Raw genomic sequence first — 27002 nt, 5'->3', positions numbered from 1 at the left:
GCATTAAGGGAGTCGCGAACCCTCACGAAATGCATACTGTTTTATTGAGAATTTAATGGGCTAGAAGACTGTGTGGGTGAAAAAAATTAAAAAAATTTCCTGCTATTTCTAAAATCCAGTACAATGTTAGAAAACGTTGGTTATGGGAGTTGAAGTCCTATTTCTTTGTTAAAAAGGTCATTAAGGGAGTCGCGAACCCTCACGAAATGCATACTGTTCAATTCAGAATTTAATGGGCTTCAAGACTGTACAATTAAAACAAATTATAAAAATTTCCTACTATGAAAAATACAGAAGCTATTGGTTGGTGGTAACCACTATTGCGAACTTATTAAAACCATTAATAAGGTTATTATTTTTAATATAAATCAATGCAGTTTATTGATTTATATGTAAAGTGAGCCCTTGATTTACTGAAAATACGAAAAAATCGAATTTTCAGTGAAATAAAGTGTTCGCAGTGGTTCTCAACTAGCGCCCGTAACTGTGGGCTGAAAGTGTGGGCTAACTTCAGCCTCATGAGGAGCAGTGGGTTTTCTTTTTCTCGGGGGACGAAAAAGGAAGAAAGGTATGTTATATATATATATATATATATGCAAAGAGAGAGAAGGGGCGCGCGACCGCGTCTCTAATCTCACGTGGGATCCCACGCGTACTTCGACGCTCGCTCATCGGTCGGACTAACGAAATTATATAATAAAAAGCAATCCTACGTTGTGCCACGCGTTTCACGATGGACAACGCGATACGCGTGGGTTGCTGACCTTATTCCAGCTATGCATGCATTATTATCGGAATCTGATTCACCCCACCACCACCTTCCATTTTCCACACATACATGTCCAACTATACACTATAGTATATACACCTTTGCGGAATTCAACATTTTTCCCTCGCACGAAATAGCTGAAAGATTGCATCATCGGTCAACGCGTAATCCACTCTGCTACATAATAATCCTTAATTCAGAAATGGTCGATTTTAATACGGCAAAACTCGAAGAGTCTTTGCTCCGGACTGGCTACTTTATTTTTTTCGGCCACTCTTTTCCATATATATATATATATAAACATGCTGGAGGAATTCACCACAGATTCCCTTTACAACAAGTTCCAACATTCGACCGAGATTCTCCATTCTCTCATTGATGTAAACACGCAGCAGCTGATAAGTCTTATCACAGTTCCGCCACAATCTATTGTTATATATATATATATATATATACGTTGTAAGGTGAATCGCGCGCACGCGCGCGTGACGGATCCATTGTGGCAAATCGGATCGCGAGGGACGAATATTGCTCTTGGCCAAACAAGACAAATATTATTTCAAATATTTCCTCAGTGTTGCACATTTATGTTGTATACTCGAGGAATTCAGCTGGCACTCTCGGGTTATCTCCACCAGTCGATTGTAACGTGAATTTTATGCTTTGGCTGTAGATACCCGATGGAATTTCAGTTTTAAACGAGATAGGAAGTGGCGATTGTTGATCGTCACGTGCGTTCCCGCTCTACTTGTCCTTTGCCAAATGCCTATTGAACGTTGATTAAACCTCCCTGTATATGTATACGTGTGTGTATATCCATTCGTATTTAGCAGTGGCCGGCCAGGAAAACCTGCCATAAATAACTCCATTGGAATACATTGTGTTCAATTCTGTGGTGTGCTACTTTTTATCTTGTTCCTTTTAACGTATACATTTATATGTATATATATATATATATATATATATATGCTATACCCTATCTACTTTGCAGCAAACTACCATTTTTGTCCTCTTTACCTTTACACAAGCTGTTATAGCTATTATATATAGACTTAATCGCAAATTATCTCTCTCTCTCTCTCTCACACACACAATCAGACAGCTTGATTTAGTGTCGTCGATTCCCTTATCCACCAATCTCCCGTTTTCTTCGCTTTATCTCATTGCATTTGCTATTGTTGCTTTCTCGATGAACGTTAGCAGAAAGCTCTTTGAGATTTTCCGCAAACGTTTTTCGTACTCGTTATTGATTATTCGATATTACGTTTTAAATACAAAATTAGTGATTTTTTCATTTTAATTAAATGACATATAATTCCAGAAATCTGTAAAGGAGAAAGAAGAGAATGATTTGAAGATTGATTTAATTATGTAGAAAAAGTATATAAAGTAGTGAAATTTGATGAAGTAACCTAAAAAGATTTAATTGGATTTTCAATCAAGCATAAAATCGTTAACGCTCTTCTCTTAACTATCGCCTGCAGTTAAATTTGTAAGAAATAATGTATATATATATATGGACTTTTCTTTTTTTCTCAAGATTTTTCGTTCCTTCTTGGTGCAAAGATAAAATAAAATCAGAATAATGATAAACGGCCGAGGGAGGTGTGGAAATAAGAAACTCGAAGATTCGCACGAAGATTGTTAATCGCTCGAAGCATCGGAATTAAGTGTAGCTCTGTAATACAACCGTATTTCACATAGTGGCTGCAGTCTACAATGTAGCAATTATCTTCACTCGCATTTAAATTGAACCGCGCGAAAGATGGCGTTAAATTACAAGACTGGTGCGAGATCGCAATAAGAATATACACGTGATTATCTATATACATTCTTAAAATTAACCTATTCCAGATATAATACAGAGTATATAAAATATTAATAAAACGATTAGGCTAGAAAATGAACTTAAAAAATTCACGCTTCGAGGATATTATTTATATACTACCAAGTGATTTCGTCATCGGCTTATTAATGGTCAAAAGGGTAATAATACAGGGGTATATATATATATATATATATATATATATATATAAGACGAGATGAAAAGCTAGAAAAATAAAATTTACATATTGAGAGGGGGGATAAAGGATATTTATATGCGAAATGAGTGATTTCATGAATAGTTGCTCGGTTAAAGGTAATAATGGGAAAAACGATTAGGCTAGAAAAATGAAATTTACTGATTGACGGTTGGAGGATATTTATTACCGATGGAAGGAGAGAGAGCTTTTAGAGCCGAGAGCGCAAACTGCAACCTCCGCATCAATGCTATATCTATAGACTTCACTTAAGGCTCCTTTTTACGGATGCCACGCCTCGCATTTCTGCATAATCACGCCTGTTGTCATTCCCCCACCAAACTACCTACTTCCTGCACCCCCTCCCCCGCTCCCTCCCTCCCAAACAACTCTACCTGCTCCTCTTTATTTACCATCCCGCACGTGCAAACCGTCCGTCAGATTCTGAAATAGATGCGCGCGCAATGGGAAATGAGAAGAAAATATTAAGAATTGAAAATTGAAAATTGAAAATTAAAAATAAATTAAGCAAGTTGCATGAATTATACATTATTCTTCTCTAACGCACATTGTTACTATGCACAAGAAGCTTGTTCTCGCGTCCACCCATTGCACTTATCAGTCGACTCGACGAATGAAACACATTCGTCATTTATTGCTGGATGTTTAGAAAAACACGTCGAGTCCACGTGTTCGTAGAATAATTGCCTCGGTTTTCTTCTAGCGTCGGCCAGATCGCTCATTAAGTGTGTTAGTCTATCATTGCAGATCGTACTTGAAATTCGACATTGGCATCCAGCCTTAAACGATCGTTATTGAATCCATAAACACTGTTGAATATATATATATATATATAGGTACACATATGTGTAAGCCATTTATTTGTTTTTATAAAAAAAAAAAAACAGTATATGCAATAAGAAAATTTCTCTCTCTCTCTCTCTCTCTCTCTCTCTGAAAATTTCATCGTGTTCCGCAGTTATACAGCAATTACGAGAGGTATGCAGCGTGCAACACGAAATATTTCGTACAGACTTTCCTAGAAAGGATGCTAATTATTCGATTAAACCGAAAGTGCACGGAAACTAAATCTCGATACGTTTTCGAGAAATTCTTCTTTTCTTCGTCGGAGGGATGCGCGCGCGCACTTTAGTTTCTTCATAAATTCTATAAAGCAATTATCCCGAAGGAATTCGCCTAATGGGTTTAAGGAAGGATTCTATTAAACGAATTACACGGTAATTATGTTAGCTGTTTTGCCCAGTAGCAGTTTGCGTTGCCTCTGCAGGAAGAGCGCGTATACAAGAAAAGGGTCTGTCTGGTGAGAAAAAAAAATGTTGCGATTATATACAAGGCATCCCGCGACAATGGAATTAATCGTGTTTCGCTTGAGAAATAATGCAGCGATAGCGAGAGACGCGTAGATCCCGCATAATTAGGTTTTCATTTCGCCGTGGCGTGGCGTGGCGTGGCGTGGTGCGTGAATGCGGTTAACGAGCCTACGTGGGAAGGTCCGTTCTTCAAGGTCAACGCGACGACCCAGAGCTCGCTGTGCCTCGCTGCTACTCTCGCTATATGGTCCCCCATTTCAAACTCGACATCCTCTTGTACAGCTCCTTCGATAAACATCACCATCAATGCACGTATCATCTCGTTTTATGTATTTGACTCGCCTTTTAATTATCGATGCTAAAAATCGATAAAATTCGATGATTCTCTTCAATTCGACTCCACCTGATCTCTCTTGGATCCGCTGTATAAACACTGTCTTATTTAGTGCATAAAAATTATTCTTGTCTATTTTGCGTGTGTAATTTCTTCTTTCTCGCACCTAATAATAATTCGTTGCATTTCAATGAAGCAAGGATGGCTAGGATACATCAGGATATATAAGTAATTCAAGTAGGAGTAACGGAATTTACCGATGGATGGTGCTGATATATGTATATTCTATTTTATATACATTTATTACGCTATATATATATATATATATAGATGTTTGGGGAGTTATTAGCGTCTTGTACAGTACGTGTAAAAAAAAGGTGGAGCAATCTCATTTATATAGCAATTATTTTGAACTTGTATCTTCTGAGACGAAACTTGGAATCTTTAAAAAATATTAACAATTCTTAAACAGTGTTTAGGAGAAAACTCCTTTTTTTAGGCTTGTAAGATGAAAATTCAAAAATCGTCTAAAAAAACTCGAAGCTTCGTGCTGATGATTTTTGAACCTGACAGAAATTTATCTTTAAGTTTCGGAGCAATGACTGTTTTGTCATAACTATTTATGCCACCTGACAAATATATAAATGTTCTAATAACCAAACTAAAAAGGTGCAAAAGCAAGCTGGTTCTCTCTTCGATCGGGTTAAAAAAAGGATAGAATGAAAGAGTATTTAATTTTTTTTTTTATTATTTAGGAAGGTCGAAACAATGACCTAGGTCTCGGTAGGTTTGTTGAGCGTGTGCCCATTCGGTAATATCATGCATGTTTACGGAGACGAGACGATAGCAAGCTACAAAAACATGCGGTGACTACCAATTCTCAACGTCCCTCCTGAAAATCAAAACATTTCATTTTATATATGGTATAAAAGCGAAAGAAAACAGTAGCCTGCCTCCTGACTGACACAGTCACTTCCTCACTCAATATATATTACGTTCATTAATCTTTTTCTTCGATTGCATCTTCTAAACAATGCGCTCGCTTTAAACACTGTAGTCATACTGGATTATATAAATATTTACAGGGTGTCCTATACGAACGATGTCCATGCCAATACCATCGGGTAGGATACAAAATTCTAAGCAAAAAAATTCTAAAAACTGTTTAGCTACCACTCTTGGTTAAAAAGTTATTTGCAATTAAAGATTTTCGATTATAATAGCCGTTCTTAAAGAGGAAGATTCTTTTGGTAGCATTATAAGGCCAAAAATACTATGATTCTAGGAATTAGAATAATAAGAAAAACACAAGGCCAAACACATCCACTTGAGCCTATATGTAGTAGTTGAAAAACGAGCGGCCGAGTTTCGAGCATGAGAGATATAAAAACAATCAAAACATAAACACTTTCGAGAAAAGCTATAAGCTAAGATTGAAACTTTTGCAATTTTTATTTAACAAATTAATAATAATTATTTTTGAATTGTACGTATTTTTACGATGAAAATGAGTCCAAACGTGACATAATTACGACTATTTTTAGCGATACTATTAATTAATTAACTCTAGAATTGACGTAATTATGTTGCGTTTGGACTCATCTTCATCGTAAATATATGCACAATTCAAAAATAATAATTATTAATTTGTTAAATGAAAGTTGCAAAAGTTTCAATCTTAAAGTTTGTCAAGACTGTTTATGTTTTGATTGTTTTTATGGCGCTCGCACTCGAAACTATCGATCGGCCTTCAACCACTTCGTAGGCTCAAGTGGATGTTTCGCTTTGTGTTTTTCCTATTATTTTAATTCACAGAATCTTAGCATTTTTGACCTTATAATGCGACCAAAACAATCATCCTCTTTCAGAAAGGCTACTGTAATCAAAAATCTTTAATCGCAAGTAGCTTTTTAACTAAGGATGCTAGGAAAACAGTTTTTACAACTTTTTTACTCAGACTTTTGTCCCCTATCCGATGGTATTGCCATGGCCATCGTTCGTGGGACACCAGTATACATTTAACAGGATAATCATAAAAAGGCTGCAAATCAAAGATGTTGTTTTTTACTCCATTTTTTCTGATTTTTGTTGCTTTAATAATAGCTTATGCGTCAGTCGGAAATTAATAGCGTTTAGTTACGTATTCAGAATTCAAATCCATAGCAATAAAAGGAGATTTGCATAATAATGATAGAAGCGAAGGAATTTCATTGGGCACGGTTGTGCTTCGTTTTGTTTTGATTTCACGCAGTGTTGTGTCGCAGTTACGGGCAAAATTCCGCAAAGACGCAGCTGAGTCAATTGGGATATTTCGTTGGCTATAGAATGACTGATGCGCGACATGTATACATATATATATATATATATATATATACCCACGAAGAAACATATTTTCCAAAGCTCAAGCTCGACTACTCTACGCTGAAAAAGATAGAAAATGACCTTGAGGAACAAGATGACTGACTGACAGTTCGAACTGTGCAGTCTTAGAGACGATATCGGGCAACCTGCGTCCCCTGCGGCCCCCGCGGGCCCTGCGGCTATCCACGGTGCACCTGGGTGGACCCAAATACCAGGTCGTTGGAGTGTAAAAAAATTGGCCGGCCGCACCGACCAACAGCACAGTTTCCTTCTCGTAATTCACGCGACGATACACCAGACTGCACATTTTCCTTCCAATCACCTCTCATTATTCTCCTTGTTCATTTCTAATCCCCAATCAGGATTCGTTCTACATATTCTAACGATTGCTTCTACCATTAACGCCTGCTTCCATTTCCTTTCAATTATTTCAACTTTTTTTATTTCGCACTCGCGACTCGAATTTCTCCTACTAACTTTGCTTTACGGCTCTTCAATAGAGCGAGTTAACGTCTTTTTTTTTCCTTCCTTATAGTTTCAAAGTATACCCGATTAAATCCAGTTTCCTCCGAATCTTCCGCGCTCAATCTAACTTGGTCAGTTTCCATTTGGGGTTTAACACTGAATATCTTTATTGCGTACTTTTATTACCACCCCCCCCCCCCCCCTCCCCCCACTGTCAATATCCTCCTTGCGTTAATTTTCATTTGACAATAATTATACAGGATTAATTTATGCATATTCCAACGATATCGCTTCTTCGATCGTTCAACACCTTCCCCCACTCTCTTTAAATTATTTCAGATTTCTATCTCGTATACTTAAGCCAAATTTCTCGTTCTAATTCTATTTTACGATTCTTCAATGAAACAATAAGTCGCCTCTCGCCAATCTCGCGCAGTCCCAGTGACGAATGACTCATCGCGCTTGACCAAGAGTTATACTAGAAAATTAAGTCAGGTTACCCGTCCCGATAAACCTCATGACGTAACGCAGTAATTCTACTCTTCTAATCGGCAAATTAAAGTATTATTTTATAGCAGCGATCGCGCGGTTATCTATATCATCTATATATATATATGTGTGTGTGTGTGTGTGTGTTTTTTATTATGCAATAGATTATTTCAATCGGAAGAAGTAATGCACAACACTCGTTTACTGCCTTATAAGACACACACATATTCGTGTAGAGTCCTTTATGTGTATATACGTAACAACGATATGTCAAACACGTTCGTACATGTCCGATTTAGTCCGGGAACGTTTTCGGAAGGTTTCTGACAGCACGGAAGGTATACCAACCGGACGAGTCGATTCTACACGCTTGATAGAAATAATTTCCAATTTTTATTTATTTATTCCTTCTTTTTTCTCTCCTTCTTTCTTAATTTGGCCGAGGAGTTGCTAATCCTCTCGTTTCAAGCTTTGCGTAGAACGAAACGACTATTTAAAGACGGTTATGTGAGAACGCTTACGTAAAACTGCGTATGCAATTTAGCTCGGAGACGCGTGTCTTTCTCTTCCTCTCTCTCTCTCTCTCTCTCTCTCTTGCTCCTAGGCATATCTACAGTATTTAAAATCTACTCTTTCTATACGCCACGATTGTGTACTTTTTCCTGTTCAAACACCAACGAAGCGCGAGCACTACTGTTTGATCGATCAATAAACAAATTACTCGACGTTTCACCTGAGAACAACTATCGATTATGTATATGTCAATACATAAAATAAGTCTAAGATCATAAATAGTAGCTATACAATAATTCATCAAATTTGACAAAAAATTCTTTCACCCATTCGTCAATGAATCTTCCAAGGATCCTGTTTGTACACAATGTTAAGAATTTGCGGGGGACTATATACATATATATACATATATATAGAGTTCTCAAGAATGGTTACATTGAAGAAAAAAAATCGTTGGTGTAGTGGTGATCGTTCGCAAAGGTGTGTCGATAACGGGGAGGGTAAGATTTTCTTTGGTACCGATGCGCTCTCCGGGATTTCTACGCCGATGGTATCGGCACCAATGGGCGGCGCATACCATGGGCGCCAAGGTGAGCCGCCTTCTCCTTCCTCTTCTCAGCTCTCCCGCTCTCATCGTCAACCATGCGATCCGAACCGTGATTGCACGCCCCTCCCCGATCTGCTCCCCCCCCCCCCCCACCCCCCTTTATCCTCCGTCACGCACCTATATCTCTGGCAGGTGCCCTTTTTTTTATCTCGCCCCCTCATAAACGCCGTGGATCCCCCCCCCCTTCCCACTTTCCGTAGCCCATCACCGCAAAAACCATCCCTGTCTCCACGAATTTCCGTCCCCCTTTCCAACTCTCGACCGTATCCTCTCTGATAATCAACGGGGATCCACTTACTCGCCTCTTCGACGGTCGAACGCGCGGACAACTACGTCCCCCCCCTCCCCCCCCTCCCCCTCTCCCACATTTTTCTCAAAAACGCTCGTAAAACAACGACGGACCAATGACGACGATCATCGCATGATGCGCCCTCTTTGAAAGGGAACGAATCTACACGGTCGAACGAACGATTTTCGTGCTTTTGCGATCGCAGCTATTTTGGTGCCAAGCAAAGTATTTACGGCTGAAAAATTCGAGAGCCGAACGAACCCGATAAATCGATCGCGCGAAAAAGGAGGCAGCGCGCTGCTTATGGTCATCGGTGCTAACTTTGTTCGCGGTGCAAGGTCGTCGACTGTTGAGACGATCCTTCAAACGTGTATATATGTGTGTGTAGTACAGAGTGTATGGTGCTGGAAGGGGGGGGGGGGGAGCCTTGCTAAATTTGCCGGCAGCGACATCTCACCGATAATACTTTTTCACGTAGTTTTTTTGGCAACGCCCGGATTTCTTGCTATTTTCGCCAAGTTTCGTTGATTGGAAGCGATGAGTGCCTCGGGTGCTCGTCAAGAATCCCATCTTGTATCTTTTCTCTCTCTCTCTCTCTCTCTCTCTCAGCTGGCTCGGAAATCTCGATAAACCCGCAGATCCAAACACAGCGCGGAGCGCGTCATTCTATATGAAAAACCTGTTCTGCCGGTAACGATCGTCCGGCTCGAATTTCGTTTCTACGACGCGTCCAAATCGATTTTCGAAGAATCTCCAATCGTCTTGTGTGAAAAATCAGCAAATCTATGCAAGCTCGTTCTTCGTTACAGTCTCTAGAAAAATGTAAAAATCACTCTGAGGAGTCTTAGAGGCGAAAGAGATTTTTTCAATCCGAATGAAACGATGCGGAGTCTTGTGTATTTGGTACTTGGCCAAAGCGCACGTGTAAAGAAAGAGAGAGAGAGAGAGACTGTGCAGGCTGATACTTTGAATGCTGTTTTCAATGTTTGCTTTAGCGAGAAGCTACTGGGGAACGAGCGCGCGACGAGAGGTTAAGAATGTAAACAAGCGTTGGACTTGTGTAGCAGGATCACACACACGCGCATCGATTTTGAAAGTATCGTATATACATAAACGAATTAGTCGCTTCTCTCGAACGTATACGTGTGTATATATGAAAAGTCAAATTTTATTTGCTTTCACTATTTTTTTACAGAAGCGTTAAAAGTGATATATATATATATATATATATATATATGGACGCAATGGAAGCTAAGGACACACATTAGCAGAACATTCTGGTTATATAAGCGGTCGATCCTCCAAGCGTCAAAGGAAGACCATGTTTGGGCGAGAATCCACCGGAAGGAAACGCATTCTTCGTATTCTCACAGTGTCCCGCTATATCTGCACGTATATCCATTTCCTCGCACGGATACACCACGGCATTCCCATATGTACATATACAAACGTTCGTTCGTCTCGCTGTATAGATTCACCGCGCGAAACCACGTACCGCACGTGTATTTATTCATTCGACACATGCACAACCCGATCCTCCACACAACTCCTACATGCGTGTGTATATATAGGATGGCCCCTATATAGCCGAGCACTTTTTACGTAACGCACAATGCCACTTGGAATTCTATACCTACACCTGGATTGGCTAAATCTAAATACAATAACGAATAGTTTAACAGTCGTTTATACGCATAGGCGAGGATTATTAACAAAACACGGCATTTCTGGCGAAACTGCCTGGCAATTATTTAGCATCGCGGATAAAGCGATATAATGATGATAAAGAAAGACAAAACTCTGGGAGAAATTCGAGGAATTTCCACGCTCGACTCTCGTCTTTAGCCAAATGAAATTCGAGGATAAATCTCCGTTCGGTTAGACCAGGAGCCCAGGAAGACACAAAGGAGTCGCGCGCGCGCGGAGTATCGCCCTGTGCACGGGGATTCGCTCGTATATAGCGTTCAGCAATTGGCTGCCTCGGCGTCACCGTTCATTTCACTTTTGCGGAAGAAGAGGGGAGGGGGGAGCACGAGTGGAGAGAGAATTGACGGAGCGTGACGAGTACCGTTACAGTATAGGCGCGTATACAGCAGATTTTTGCAGCACAGCTGTGTTTCTCGTCTCGCCGCTGGACCGATCGACCGGATGGATTTTCCGTGCGGCGAAATGCGAATTTTGTTATTGGTGTCGTAGCAGCGGGATCCTTCCGGTGTGCCACGCGAGCGAACGTTTATTTATCCTACTTGATTGCCTGGCGTCCCTGGCGTGTCTCTGCATGCTTACCGAGCCTACTTTACGAGCTAATCTTTTAAATCTAACTTTACTGCTCTCCCGCGAAGCACGATAGCCGCGCGGCGACGCCTCCTCCACTTCTTTCCCGCAGTCACTGCCGCATACCTAACGCGTATTTTACAATATTATACATACCCGAAGACTTGGCTGCACGCGTACTTCAAGCTCTTGGATAAAACTATTCTCAAATATAATCCAATTCAAAAGTTGTTCCAGTGTGCTCGTTAACGCAAAGCTTTTCCGATGTATCATGCCAGTGAAATAGATACATTATTGGATGCTACGTAATTGCATAGTTATAAGAGCTTTTCAATTAACGTAATTTTAAATTATAATCACGTGAATACTTTGTACTGGATCGGGTCTTTTAACCTTCCTTATTTCTCAAAATAAAATATGCATTTTTTATACAAAGGAATTTTGATCCAACGAGCAATTTTCGTTGGCTGCTTAATTTGTCATTGTTGGCTAATGATACGTTGCTGTTCGAACAATAAAATTTCTTTGAAAAGAATTATGGTAATGACTCGTTGACGCGTTGTTTCGTTAATATTATCATCGTCGAACGGAGGTCGGGCTTATTCACATTCTGCTCGTTGCAATTACTGCATCTCTGAGGAATCGACGTTATAACGAAATTGGATCGGCCATTCTATAGATTCTGGCCTGGAAAATTACCAATCTTCTCTGTGAAAATTTACTCGAGATCCAATCGATTTTAAATGGGTGAAATATGCTAATGAATCCGAGAACTCGCTTAATGCCGTTCAGAAATTTATTTTTCCTTGAGATTTATTCGCTGTTTATTATATTACGAGTAATATATAAGATGAAAATAGGTAATTATTAGTTCTGTGGCGAGCACTCGTTATTTAAAGATTCTTATCGATAAATTTACAGTGTTCCACGCAACTAGAGCCGATGTTAAAATAATAATGTGATTTTCCTTTATTCCTGGAAAAAAAAAACAAACAAACAAATTATAATTCATTAATCTACGAGTGCGAGATTTAAGAGGTGAATTAAATAGTTGGAAAAGTTATCAATTATGGGATAATATATAATGATTGCTTTTTATTTTTGTAGGAAAACACCTAGTCCTGGTGACGGACCCAGAAATAGTCGAAGACGCTTACGCATTCGACAATCCTTGCTTCAAGGACGCCACGCCTGCGGTTAACCGGCTTCAGGAACGCCCGGTGAGTTCCACTCCTGCCGAAAATTCCTCCAAGGATTCTGCAAGGTGGTCCACACCCTGGACATCCTTCGGACTTGGTTCCGCCTTAAAACACGACAAGAGAAAAACCTTTGACGATTCTTGTCTTGGGGTAAGCATCTATATATATGCATGGTATAGTAAACATATGCCGGGTCTGATTGAGTACAGCCAAACGTACAAATTGAGATAGTGCGAATGATCGTGAGGCAAATATTCTATATTTTTAAATGTAACATTTATCGAAGAAATTAGAAATGATCAAGGATTAAAAGTTGTTTAATTCGAAACTTCGTGTTGGCTCGAGGAGCATTCTGGTGATGTTTTTGACTAATTGATGAATGATCGGCGAGTTGCTCTAACGATAAAAAGTGTCGATTTAAGCATTTTTTTAATTTTGATAATAACTTGTTGATCAAGGGCTGGATTTAAAAATGGTAGAGGAACATTTTTCTTATAATTATTCATACTATCCAGTTTTGTAAGATTGGCAAAAGTTAACGGAGCGCCCTGTATACAGGGTGAGGCACTTAAGCCGCCCCAGAATATGGATGCAGAAAGGCGCGTATCTCTTCATCTATAACAGATATTCAATTTTTCCATAGAACCTTTCTGAAAGCAAATAACAAGAGGCTTCGAAAATGTCCTATGGAAAAATTGAATATCTTTTATAGATGAAGAGATACGCGCCTTTCTGCATCCATATTCTGGGGCGGCTTAAGTGCCTCACCCTGTATATACAGGGCGCGCCAGTAAAAATTACCGCAGAGTTTGGATTTAAGAATTCACTTATTATCCCCGTAACAATGGAGAATATCAAGTTTTTCACACGCAGGACCTTCTCAAAGCTCTTAATTATATGCAATGTGAAATATCCCAGATATAAGGCAACAAATTGATATTATCTATTATTATCTGTATGACAAGTGAAGTTTTTATACGTTCGTTCTTTGGAACCCTTTCAGTGATACACCCCGTATATTCGAATAGAGATTATAAAAAATGTCACACACATTGCAACAATGATTCTGCTTTTGTTATATAAAGCAACCAATGTGTTATTTCGTCAGTTGAATCAATCGAAGACTATGTAAATTTGTGATCCTTTTAGGAGTAGGGGATATATCGAATATATATTATATACCGAGATGGGATACACTCAAGAGAGTCGAATCGGTCTGTATGCATGAGCGAGTATAGATATATGTATAAGGCATTCGGTGGCTCGTGGCCACCCACGCAGAAACGGGCGTGTGATTCGTCGCTTTGCACAACGGCTAATCGGAGCGATTCCATTTTGTCGCGCTTTCAGCCCAAGGCGACCAGGGTCAGCATCGTTAGCCTTAGGAGCAGAGACTTCACGGGTCTCGGTTTCAATGTCTGCGGCAACATGCGCGAGGGTATCTTCGTGAAAGACCTTCTTCACCGTGGTCCTGCTTCGGAATCCGGTCGAATCCATCCTGGTCAGTTGGTTTTTTCTCATTTTAATTGGGCCACGATCTCGCGATGGAAATAATTGAATTAACGTTTCAACCATTTTATAGGTGATCGGATAGCCAGTGTAAAAATCAGTTTTAGAAACATGGTCTACGAGGATGCGTTGACTATTCTGAGCTACGCCTCGCCGTACGACGTCGAGCTTGAGGTTGAAAGCGGTGGGACCAGTTCAAAACCAACGACTCTGCTTAAGAAGTCCGTCGGGCCGACTGCCAGTAGAATTTGCCATCCTTTGTACAGGTAAAAGAATTTTTATAAATAATATTCCCCCGCCCCGCCTCCCCTCCCCTCCTTTGACATATATTTTATATTAATACGTTGAAAAACTTTTCAGAAGCCAATCGATTCCAGAACTCTCGCAAGCCCACAAAAGTGCGGCCAAGAGACTCTTTATCGCCGACCCGAACGAATCCATGGGTTCGAATTATTCGACGATGAATTCCACCCTGAAATCCACCAAATCAACACCAGCCAGTCACGCGGTTGAAAGGCGTCACGACGAGACACCTAACAATCACTACTACAAATTCGGTATAAAAGTTCTACCTGCTCTGGATGGTACGGTGCACCGTATCGAGAACCAAAACGAGCACAACACAAACTTGGAAAGACGACATTCTCGAAAGATCGAGGCCGAGAAGAATTTAGCCTCGAGTAAGAGCAATGGGAGAGCAGAGGTGGCCGGTGAGATGGTCGATAACAGAAAAGTGACTGATGCGAAGTACGAAAAGAGTGGAATAGATGAGACTGATAAAGTAAAGAAGCCTACGGAGATTTCGCTGAACATTCCATCGGAAGTGCCAACGGAAGTTCACAATGCTGCAATGGCCGCTAGGAGAAACAGAAAGAGCAGCTCGGAAATGCTGCAGACTCTTCAGAGGGCCGCCGAGTCGGGCGAAGCGGAAGGACCGAAAAGTCCTCAAAGGAACAAGAGGAAGGCTCCGGCTCCTCCGAAGAACTCTGAACAGGAAGTGGCCCCGAAGAAGAGTAACGCTTCTTCCCAGGAGACGATGATGGAGCGGGAAGATACGATTGACACCATTACGGACTACACCGATTCGTTGAACGAATACGTTAGCAAAGTTAGGGAGAGCAATGATAACAGGGCCGAAAGAAACAGTCGGAGCTCCAACAGGAGAAACTCCGAGTCGGATACGGACAGCGAGTTGCAAAATAGTTTTACCACCATCGAACTGAATCCAGCGGACATTACGATCCATCGCACACCGGTACCTGAGAGCAACGACGATGAGAACGAGAACGAATACAGGAAAGCGGCAAGCTTGGGTGACCTGTCCAAGTACGAGAATAAGGCTTCGGCTACGTTGGAGAGAGCTCAGAGCTTGGACATGACCGACAATGGCTCGAAGAAGCGGAAGGCCCCGTTGCCGCCACCGGAAGACATCAACGAGTCTACGGAGGATCTCACGAAATTGGATCAAATGGACACTTTCGATAGAAGGAAGTTGAAGAAATCGAGTGAGTGGGGTACCCTGGAAGACGCCATTTGGAGCAAATCAGCTGCGATGGATGATATTGCAAAAAAATCTAGAACCAGAAAGAAGAGCAACGGTACCTTGGAGAGATCCAAGTCTGCTGTTGAGATCAAGCTGAAGGAAGAGGCCCCAGTGGTGCAGGCTTCGTCCGAAAAATTGCAAAATTCCCAAGAGGAATATGAAACTAGCATAGAGTTATTCAATCTTCCGCTTAGCAAAAGATTGACTGCTGAATTTATACGCGCGGAGAGGATGTTCAATCCCGACGAGGATAACTCTTTGGCTAGGATCGTCAATGATGGGAGAGTCCTCAAGAGTCCTACCCCCGAAGAAGTGGAGCTGGACTTTCGACAAGCAAAGCCCTTCCCCGACGAGGAATCGTCCGAGGATATAACATTTCCCGATGAGAGCGAGAAAGAGGTTGGAGGCGAGGAACGCGAGAATCAGGTTAACGAAGACTTCAGTCGAGCCTTGAGATACTTCGAGACACACTCCAGTAAAACCCCACCTTCCAATGAGATCAAAGTAAACTTGACTCGACTCGACGAATGGAAGAGCGAAAAGTCACCATCGCTGAACGATACCTCGTTGTACGTCGGTAAAAAGGCGGTAGTCGAAGAACCAATGACGAAACTCACCGTAACTAGACCAATTTGTCCTGGTTGCGAACAACGAATGGGTCATCACGATGAAAGCTGCACCAAACATTCCAATGTCCCAAAGTCTGGCTCCAAGGAGTCTGAGGTGGAACAAGGGGATTCCGCGCCAGAGTCTCGTATACAGGCTCCAACAACGGCTAACAATATTCTTCCCGACGATGTTGATCAACGTCGGACCAAAGAACTCGTCGGACTGGACCGGAAGGAATCGTCGACTACGACGACGAAATTGCTGGAGCCGCTGGGCGAGACTCGTTTCGCTAAAAGGGTCATTAGTGTATTCCCTAATGACCTTGGAAGGAACGAGGACGAAGAAGAGGAATACGAGTTTGGATCTAACGTCACCGTCAACAGCAAGAATCTTTCGTCGCCGAGCGGAGACAGGCACAATATTAGCAATGTAAGCGTTTCCAGTGGAGAGAACAGCGAGGACAGTGGATTGGTCAGGGAGTCCATGGACTACAACAATCAGCAGGAATCTGAGACTCGACCACCCTTACCCTTGACGCCCATGCCTCCAGCAAACGCATCGCAGAAGATGACGTACATCACGGAAATTAAAGTTTCTCCCAATAGAGGGGGGCACGTTCATCGTGTCACCGATGAATCTAGAGACAGTGAGAATAAGAACGATAGGAAGCACGAAATCACGGTGACATCTAACGGGAAACCGGCAACTGGCAAGAAGCCTCCTGTGCCTCCCCGAAGGTCGGATATCACGAAATTAGCCAAGGATGAGTCCGCGGAGAAGCAAGTTGTTTACGTGTCCGAGTACAAGCCATCGTCCATCAAGGACCTAGAAAATTCCACTTCTGAGCATAGAAAACCCGATGTTAATAAGAAATTCGAGCATTGGATCTTCCTGGGAGATAACAAGGATCAAAATCCTTGGGAAAACGGCTCGAGTCAACCGCAAACCGTGACGAATATTATGTTATCATCCGGGGACGACAATAAGATCATACAGCAGTAATGTTTTGTACCGCGTGTTTTTGCTGTAGCTTTTTCTTAAAAAACAACAAATTCACAAGTATTATTCAAGGGTAACTTTCGTGCGAATTATGAAGTAATTGTTAGATCGGGATAGAGGAAAATGAGAAAATTATGTGCCATAGGATAATAATTATTTGTATGGCAAAATTCTTTTATCTCTATTTATAATCAGACACTTGGTAGAAATTGTTCGTTATTGTTACGAAGAACAAATTAATTGACTCTGATTATGAATATGGATCTAGTATTTTATAAAAAGACATAGAATATAATGACTAATTATCTTAAACTCCGTACGTCCTCTTTAGCTGTTACCATTAGATGCAGCTATACTAATGTTCATCTTTTTCTATGAAAATCTTCTCGTGTCTTCATATTCATGTACAGGCCAGTCCAATAAGGGAGCATTCATTCTTCGGAACAATTCACATTAAGACTTTTCTTTTATAAAGTGTAAATGTGGAAAACTAAGAATTATGTACAGCTTGAATAATTCGATTTTAACTATCGATGAATTAAAATTATTGCAACAAGATACGTCCATTCTGAAAGTAAATAAGATCTGTAGACAAAGAGATATGTATAAATTAATGCGAATTAAGTAATGTAAAAATTATACTAACAATTACATCATTATCTTTGGCAATATTGTTACAAGCTACGATTGCTTTAGTAACAGAATTTTTAATGATAATTCATTTTTGTCACCGATTTTTACTATTGATAACATTAAAGAAAAGCGGATACTATTAATAGAATCATTTTGATAAATAATGTATATTAATAAAACTTGCGATTAGCATAGACGCGAATGCATTTTAACGTGTGATTCAGAGTATTTGATTAAAAGAAAGCAATATGCAAGTATTCCAATATTATTACTGTAGCATTCTTACAGTAGTTTTTGTCGTATTGGAAATTGCAATTTTCTGTATAAATCACGTTACTTAAGAATGTTGCTTAATTGTGTATAAACAGCCTGTATATCTTTGCACTATTATACAAAATACTATTTTACAAGGATATCTATCTTCACTTAAATTTTATGATTTTGTTTCCAAAGTAACAAGAACAAATTAAACACCGCTAATTACTCATAGTTAACTAATAACTTATATACAAAAATTGAATAGTATATGAATGGCGGAAATATTTTTACATATTGGTTGTTTATTATTTGTTAGTAATTTGTACTAATCTTTACAGACACAAATGTATATTTTTTTATTTAACCACTTAGTGCCACAGAAATATATTTTTATACTAGAAGTAAGCTCTTATGAAACAAAAGATGGCTTTTCATGCCCCCGAATCCAATGAATTTTATTATATTCTACGTTAGTGTTATATGTTGATACGCGTTTAATCATAATCTAAGATTTATGAAATCATATTAAAGGTGTAAATTATAAATTTTATATAATGCTTAGTATTTGTATTATAAGTACTTTAATGCATCTTGTAAGAAAAAATACGGCTGTATCCAAAATTTTTTGACAACTAGATGAAATTATTAAACACAATTAAATAATAAAATCAATATTTTTATTAGGCTACAATATCACAGACAGCGAACAAAAGCTCCTCAGCGTAACGCTTCTTATTAATATTGATTTTATTTGTGGTAATAAAAAGTTTTTTGCAACTAAGCAATATTAGAGAGTTAATTATGAATTTACCACCATTCTTTTCTTATATACTTATTATACTCGTCATCAGAGAAATATAAAGCCAGCCCATGAAGGTTGATAACATTTCAGACAATTAAAGGTATTTATGTGGCATCTATAATATAGCTTTAACTTATTGATTTTAAACATGTAAGAAATTTTAAAAATAACATAAATTATAAGCCCATTTAAATACCTATCATTGTGAAGTATACCTATTTTTCGGTACAGCCTTGAAGAGAATAATTTTTTTTAAACTTATATACATTTTATATAAACATGATTGTGGCATTTGTAATATAATTGAACTATGACTAGTGTCTATTGTTTATGTAGCAGACTGTTTGTAATTCTTTGTACTCATAAGCTTCTTTCCACACATTGCACATATTGCTTTTTTATATGCACATGACTGACAATAATGAGATCCCACTTGATGCACCTTCTGTCTACAAATTCTGCAAATCTCAAATTTTGCGGTGTAAGGATTAAATCGATTCTTGCTTGCAGAGAGTGCTTTGTTTTCACCAACTTTTCGTCCACCACTCTCTACTGTATTACGTGCGCCTAATTTCCATGGATCTGGTGTAATAACCTTTCCTAATTTCTTTTCACACTTGTCGCAAACCATGTTAAAATATTCTGCAAATTAAAGAACAATATAAGTTATTACTCAATTTGGCTTTTAAATTCATGATAAACCATATCAATTAATAACTCAGTTTAAAATAAGAAATGCACAAAAGTCGAATTGACCTTTTATTTACTTTTAAGAACACTTAACAATAAATCAGAAATAGTAACCTATTGCGTATAACACGGAGCTTTTTGTTATTCAACATTTCAATACAAAGGAATTATATTACCTACATGATCCTTTTCAATATAGGAATATTATTAAATTTGTTTGACGTTTGATGAAACGATGCTACACAACCATTCTAGTAATAGATAATGCTGCGTTGCAGTTTGCGTTTTATGCAAGCAGATAAAGTGGGGTTAGCAACGGAATTCCTTTTTTAGTTCTAGTCGTTCTGGTGTTCTGAATTAATGGCGCCAGCCGCCAGTGCCGCCACTGGCGCCACCAGCAGAAAGTCGTCAGCGCAGCCGATACAGCCAACCGTAGGTAAACAAAAAATCTATGGGGTGTAGGTGGTAAATATTAGTAAACAAGTAGTATTGTTGGTAAATTAGTAGTATGTATGTACAGTAGTACTTACATGTGTGTATGTATGCATGTGTACCCTCTCCACCTTTTTAACCGATTCAGTTCCATCAGTTCCATGTTCCATAAATTTCATTGACCAATCTAACGATCACTGGATTACTGGAACTGGAACTGGCACTGCAGACGTTTTACATGTTAGGTTAGTAAGCGCGGCCAACAAACCTCCAATCTTCAGCTTTAAAAACGTGACAACATGAAGCTCGCACCTGATCCGAAAGATACACAAGTAATAATTCGTATATGTGGTATTTTCTTCATTGAAATATTCCAAGAACAAATATATTTATAAATAGTTTAAGTACTATATGTATCATGATAATATTTTTCTGCTTTTTATCAACTAACTAAAGATACCTTTGTGACTGAGGGCTGTTTCAACCAAACTTTGTAACTCAGGTTTAATTTGTTAAACTCAAGTTAAAAATATAGTGACTGTTACACAAACTGTAACATTCTAACTCTTAGTTAATTTAACTATGTTTGTGGTTGAAATGGTGCTAAGTGTAATTTTGATCTTCACCAAATCTAAGATTCTATTATTTCCATTTACTTTTTTCAAACTTATTTAAAGAAAAATTAGTTTTAATTTAGTTTTATTATCACCATAAACTTTATATATTTCTTGTATCACTTGCGATGCTACTAATGAAATTTTATAAATTTGTTTCTTGATACTTTCAGGAATTTCAGTTTAAACAATCGACCGTTCATCAAATACTTGATAGTTTTACAGTAATACCACCAGCATGTAATTTGATAGTTGCTGATGTTTGCAGAGGCTTATTGTACATAGGTCATAACAATAAGCTTACTGTATTAAAACCTGGAAATGATGAGGAAAGTACTGAATGGAAACTCGAGCATAATCTTCCAGTCAATATCTCACAGTTAGCCCTTAATTGTGATTGCTCTTATTTGGCAGTAACTTCTCAAAGTCCTATAGTTCTTATTTATGATGTTACCAGTCTCTCAAAAAATGTAAGCTATCCGAATAAATATTGTACAATATTATAAAGCATAATTTAGAGACTTGTAGAATTAAGACCTAACAGAGATTACTCTATCATTCAATAATATTATTTCTTTTAGGATCTGGAAATATTACATAAAATTAGAGTATCAAAAGAGTCATCAATGGAACAAATATTTGTTTTTGATGTAAAATGGAATCCATGTTTTCCTGGAATGCTATGCACGGTAGCTAGTGACGGCAGTGTAGGTAGTTTCCAAGTGAAAGTAAACGATCAGAAAGTTACTGTCGGTTTAGCGGGTCTAGAGAAACCTAATGGGCTTGATGCCCGTTGTTTGGCATGGAGTCCAAAAGGCAAACAAATAGTGATAGGCTGCAGAAATGGGAGTATTGTACAATTAAAGCCTGATTTAAAGATTGCAAGATTAATTCCTGGCCCAGAGCCTAATATTGGAGAAGTTATATCATTGCTGTGGATTAGTAATTATCAGTTTTGTGCCGCATATCTTAATACATCTGAGCGACACTTCAATGTTCTCATTGTTGATGCACCAAAAGGGAAGACAACAGCAAATTTTACAAATTACGAAGATATTACATATGCATTGTTAGGTGCTGAAGGAGAAAGCGCGCTTCCTAGATATTATTTTGATCACATACCCGAGTGGGGCTTAATTATTGCAGGTAGTAGTGGTAGTAGTGAAATAGCTTTATTAGCAACAACAGATAGTGGGGTAACTTGGTGTCAATGGCAGCCAGTTGATAGTGGAAGAGCTCAATTGCCTCTTATAGGCACTATAGAAAGCTATCCAGTAGGATTTGCTATTGATAAGTCGCCTGTAGAGAAGTTGCCTTGGGGGGCAGAATCAACATTACCAAATCCTGTTCCAATATTACATATTTTTAGTACTTCTGGTCAACTGTGTAGCTTTCATATGGTTAATTTGCTGCCCAATTGTCCTGTGGTTTGTTCAGCACCTATTGAGATTGTATTACCTCCGCAAACAGCAAAGCTACCAGATTCGCGTTTAAGTATTGCGCCATCTGAACTTTCGTTTGCCTTAACCAGTGCTGTAACTAGTACACCTCGTCCGTCAAACCCAACGGAAATAACTTGTGAACATCCGAAGGCTGCACCAGTAGCGAATCTATTCAGTGAACCGGCAAAACCTACAGAGTTACCAAGACAAATTCAAAGTAATGAGCTGAAAGCACACGAAGTAGAAAAACCAGCAACAATCATTGAGAGCGACGAACTTAATACATCTATTGCAAAAACTCAAGTGCAAGAAACTCAGGAGCAAGAGGAAGCAAAGGAAAAAATATGTATGCAAGATTTTATAAGAGAAAAAGAGCAATTTGAAAAAGAGCTGCATGAAATTTTGGAGCCCCAACTGAAATTGGAAGCAATAGGTGATTGTGGTACATTCCTTGTAGATAAATGTATAGAAATAGATAATTTTATTAAAGATTTACGTAAGGAAACAAACAATTTATCTAGCAGTATAGCATATTTAAAAACATCACTTTTACAGTCTTTTGCGTGGGTTGAGAAAACGAAATCGAGAAATGCGGTAAATAGCAATATTACTACTCGAGGTCTTGAGGAATCTTCAAGAATAGCAGAATTAAAGAAGCGCTATTATTACACACAGAACCAATTAATCCAAGCTACAAAAGCTTTAGATCTAAAGTGGTCGGATCATAGGTCTGATGAACAATCAAAAATGCGAATACCTAGTACTGAGTATCTTTATCAAACGCTTATAAAGCAAAATGATATAATCAATAAAGAGAGAGAGAAGCTGGAATGTCTGCGAAAAAAATTGAGATTAATCATACATCCATCAAGCTCCAGTGGCTTGGTCAGCGACCTGAATCAGTCTATGTCAAGTTTAAACATATCGCCAAAAGAAACTTCACCGCTAAGACCCGATTCTGAAATTATACAGGCACGTTGTAAGGCCATTGCGATCAAAACATTAGCTTTCACGAATGAGAAACAAGCAAAATTGAAAAGACTACTAGCGCAGTCTAGTCCGAAAATTATCAAACCAATAAATCCTGCAACAATTCCTCATCGACCAGCAATTAATACAAATATAGAGGAGATAGCTCCTTTGGACGAAAGTAAACAGCAATCGACCAAAGAAATTAACGAGCAGCAGCCGCAAGGTCAGCCTCAAAATCCTTTAACTTTCTTGAACAATATTGTAGCTAGAATAGGTACATCAGAATCAAATGGAGCTTTTACAGAAGCTAGACAAGATGCTACCGCTGCATCTACTATGGCCAAGCTTTCTCAAGCGGAACAAAGAACAAGCGCGATGCCCATATTGACACAATCCTTGTCAAAGCCTTCAACCACGATTACCTTCGGCAAACCGGATACGACAAGTTCCTTAGCGAATGCGCTGAAGCCTCAGAATAAGACGGAATCTGGTAACTTTGGAATGGCAACATTGTCGACTCAGGAAGTACTGCAACAGAAACCTCTGTCCTCGGATATTATTTTTAAAACCAATACACCACAGATGCAAGCCCTTCAAAAATTAGAAACCTTATTCTCGAGTGCTAATTATCCGTTAACGACAGAAGCGCCAACATTAACGCACCCAACGGCTTCGAGCAACAGTCCATCAATGCCAGCAATAGCAGCAATGCCTCCTTTGTCCGCATTGAGCTTCTTGAGCAAAACTGCTGCAGCTATCAGCACTGCTGCTCCATCAGCGACGCCGCAAGGTTTGCCACAAACAGCGCCAATATTAGAATCCAAACTGACAATGCAAGCACCTCAGCGAGCAACGCCACAGGCGACTTTGGATTTTTCAGCATTATCATTTGGCTCGCAACAAAATGCAGGTTTTGCCAATATGGCCGTGCAATCACCTCCGAAGGGTGCAACATCTACCACAGCTTCCACTATCAACTTTGGAAAGGCTTCTCCTCTTCCCGCATCATTGCTAAATCTCACCGCTAGCATTCAAAATGCTGCTGCAGCGCAGGCTGCTGCTGCCGTTGCTGCATCAACAATTAACATGAATATTTTTAGCAAAGCTTTAAACGTTGCTTCTCCTACAAGTGCTACTGCTATCACTACTAGTACTACCACTGCTTCTGCTACTACGGTCGCTCCAAAACCTGTATTAAATGTTCCATCGTTTACTGGAGGCACCACAGCTCAAGCGCAGAATTCAACATTATTTGGTGGCCAATCGACTGCAGGAGTAGTTCCTGCATTCGGCAAATTAGTCACTTCACCGACGGCCTCTGCCACTTTTACTCCTTCGACTCCCATTGCTGCCTTGTCCTCGTTCGGGAAAGCCATTACCACTACGGCTGTAGCGCCATCCACCAATGCCTTCGGAGCTGTTATTTCTACCACACCCCTCACGGCTGATACTTCTACCACAACGACTACCTCATCCACCAAGTTTGAAAACAATGCATTCGTAAACAATCTGTCAACTTCCTTAACATTCGGAACACCGACTACCACTACCGCTACTGCTACTATTGCTCCTTCCTTTTTCACTCCAACGTCCAAGTCATCGGCTGAAACTGGCAAAACTTCAGCCTCGGAAATAAACTTTGCAAATGCTATCAGCAGTTCTTCGACGGCATCCACTTTTGGAAATGCGAACACTCCTACGACGATAGCTCCGGCATTTGGAAAAGTGTCTCCGGCGACGAGTGTAACGGCAGCGACCACATCTGTAACTACACCTCCTACCGATATTTTTGGGAAAGCAGCGATTAGTAGCACAGCGCAGCCATCGTCACCTTTCGGCTCGAATACAATGAGTCAATCGATATTTGGTGGTACAACTGCTCAGCAATCGTCATCACCTTCGATATTCAGTGGCAATTCAGCTGGCAGTAATTTATTCAAAACACCAGCTACCACGGCATCATCCATCTTTGGAGCGAAGCCCGCAATGACAGCATCTATGTTCGGTGGTAATACCTCCGCATCATCTCCAGCTTTCGGGACGCCGTCAACGATGCCTTCCGTATTTGATAATAATGCACAGAAAACTGCAAACGCCCCAAGCTTTGCAGCTTTTGCTTCTCCTCCAGCTACGGGACAAGCATCGATATTTGGAAGTGCGTCCAGTAATGTTACTCCAGCCGTTGGTGGTTCTCCTTCATTTTTTGGAGGCTCTACTACACCCGTCATCACCGGTTCACCAACTTCTCCTGCTTTCGGTGCATCACCAGCTTTTGGTAGCAAACCGGTATTCGGCTCCCCTCCGGGAGGAGTATTTGGGAATGCCAAATCGGTTTTTGGGGGTGGATTTGCTACAACAGCGTTTGGAGGTAGCCCTACGTCTACAGGTACATAAATTCTAAAGATATGTACCTTGTGCAAGTTTTTAATTTTTTTTCTTATATTTCATCAAAAGGGTTTGGAAGTGCTCCAGCTATGGGGGGTAGTCCTCCCCCAATGGGAAGCAATACTCCTAAAGTTTTTGGAAGTACTACTGGCAGTACTACATTTGAGTCATTGGCTGGTCAAACGGAAGGATTTTCGTTCGGTAGCTTGGCTCAAAAGACAGCAGAACCAGAGAAGCCTCCATCATTTGGAGGGTGAGTTCCTATAAAATCTCTTTCAATATTTTATCTTATATAAAATGTTAACATGCGACTTTTTTATTTTCAGTGGAAGCTCATTTTCTACTTGGAGATAGTTGTAAAACAATAAAGTCTAATAATTGTTCATCATGGAATGAAATATACGCGTGAGACACATGTATTCAACTTTTGAAATATCTTATTTAAGAATGTACATATATTTTTAAACAATGAGAAAAGAAATACTAAAGTTTGCTATAAAAGTCGTAATTAAATATTTTTTTCATTAATTTTCATTAATGTGAAATGTCAGTTAATTACTGAACCGCTAGTTATTTAAATAGATTGGAACATGTGTATTTTTTTTACAAATTAAGACAACTAATGATAAATCAATTTTTATATAATTATACACATATCTCTTTTGATGGACTTGGGCGCGATAGAGACTTTGGTCGGTTTACAGAGATCAATGTGCGACATATGGATCATTCACCGGTGAATGGTTACAAGCACCAGTGGATGGTACCAACAATGTTAAAGGTATTTCTACATTGCATGCTTCCATCCAAGCTTGATGAGAAAGAAAAACTGTAGTTCGCAATCTATACTCGTTTTGCAACCATAAGTCTAATTCGCGTGGTAACAATAACTGTACTTATTGAGCCGGATGTCTTAATTTAACGCGTAAACTATGTGGATCTTTTAAATTTGTTATTTTTACGGTTAACGGAGTTCCCAGTAAAAGACCGCAACTGACCGTAGCAACAGTATCATCCCTCCCCAGGCTCTTCAATAATCGCCCGACAAAGACGAGTTGTCACAGGTGGCCTTGGAAGTTTTTCCTCCCCTGGTGATGGTAGCACCAAAAGGAATGGTAGCAAAGGCCTCGTTAATGATCCTGGCTTTACGTCTGGGTAAAATTGGTATTTCATATACCAATGATCTAGAAAACGGGGGAAGCTTTGACGTATCTTGAGGCAGGGAATCAACTTCCAATAGAAATAATTGTCGCGCTGGAGGTAATGCACTATCAATGGCACTTTTTGTCACTCTGACTAACGGGAAACCGTATACCGACATTACAGGGCAAAAACTATTTCGCATGCAGCGTCATCGTTTGTTGACGTATTGTAAAGTTATTGCAGGTTTTTGGAAATGCCAGGTGCTTATCTACTAAATTACGTTAGGAAAATTAACAAAAAATGGAAAAATAATTTTTAT

The 27002-nt window shown here is 39.5% G+C and overlaps 3 protein-coding genes and 1 long non-coding RNA gene across 7 annotated transcripts in view; 2 read left to right on the top strand and 2 right to left on the bottom strand.

Moving 5' to 3' along the window:
- The window catches only part of LOC136776520 (neurofilament heavy polypeptide-like), a 31281-nt gene extending 12297 nt beyond the window's left edge, over window positions 1–18984 (top strand). Inside the window, exons 1-6 of one of the 3 annotated variants that reach the window (XM_066732104.1) lie at window positions 11377–11391; window positions 12375–12491; window positions 12561–12802; window positions 14003–14153; window positions 14235–14427; window positions 14522–18984. In XM_066732104.1, the coding sequence (XP_066588201.1) occupies window positions 14081–14153; window positions 14235–14427; window positions 14522–17315 (3060 nt within the window). In that variant the 5' untranslated portion in view covers window positions 11377–11391; window positions 12375–12491; window positions 12561–12802; window positions 14003–14080 and the 3' untranslated portion in view covers window positions 17316–18984. Of the gene's footprint in view, window positions 1–11376; window positions 11392–12084; window positions 12492–12560; window positions 12803–14002; window positions 14154–14234; window positions 14428–14521 lie in introns of those variants that run through there. The other 2 variants (XM_066732103.1, XM_066732102.1) reach the window with 2 other exon arrangements.
- Window positions 18985–19333: 349 nt separating this feature from the next.
- LOC136776190 (cysteine-rich PDZ-binding protein) lies at window positions 19334–19847 on the bottom strand. The gene is made up of 3 exons (XM_066731570.1): window positions 19826–19847; window positions 19724–19783; window positions 19334–19647 (listed from the first exon to the last, which is right to left on the bottom strand). Exons 1-3 carry the CDS (start codon window positions 19845–19847, stop codon window positions 19334–19336), a joined length of 396 nt encoding a protein of 131 aa, XP_066587667.1.
- Window positions 19848–19877: 30 nt separating this feature from the next.
- LOC136776523 (uncharacterized) lies at window positions 19878–26676 on the bottom strand. The gene is made up of 3 exons (XR_010823080.1): window positions 26539–26676; window positions 20226–20439; window positions 19878–20144 (listed from the first exon to the last, which is right to left on the bottom strand). It is a non-coding gene; the product is annotated as an uncharacterized lncRNA (long non-coding RNA).
- Window positions 20361–26547, top strand: Nup214 (nuclear pore complex protein Nup214). 2 transcript variants are annotated; one of them, XM_066732101.1, is made up of 6 exons: window positions 20361–20459; window positions 20915–21211; window positions 21323–23378; window positions 23460–25541; window positions 25610–25793; window positions 25867–26547. In XM_066732101.1, the coding sequence occupies exons 1-6, from the start codon at window positions 20427–20429 to the stop codon at window positions 25892–25894; spliced, it is 4680 nt and encodes a 1559-aa protein (XP_066588198.1). In that variant the 5' UTR covers window positions 20361–20426; the 3' UTR covers window positions 25895–26547. The 2 variants fall into 2 exon arrangements, with proteins under 2 accessions (XP_066588198.1, XP_066588197.1); XM_066732100.1 differs by having other exon boundaries at window positions 21323–25541.
- Window positions 26677–27002: the final 326 nt, after the last annotated feature.

Source organism: Prorops nasuta, unplaced genomic scaffold (genome assembly GCF_024137725.1).
Source record: "Prorops nasuta isolate Cenicafe-Biocafe unplaced genomic scaffold, Cenicafe_Pnas_1.2 PNAS00009, whole genome shotgun sequence".
Taxonomy (NCBI): domain Eukaryota; kingdom Metazoa; phylum Arthropoda; class Insecta; order Hymenoptera; family Bethylidae; genus Prorops; species Prorops nasuta.
This window is presented reverse-complemented; position numbering and strand designations above follow the sequence as displayed.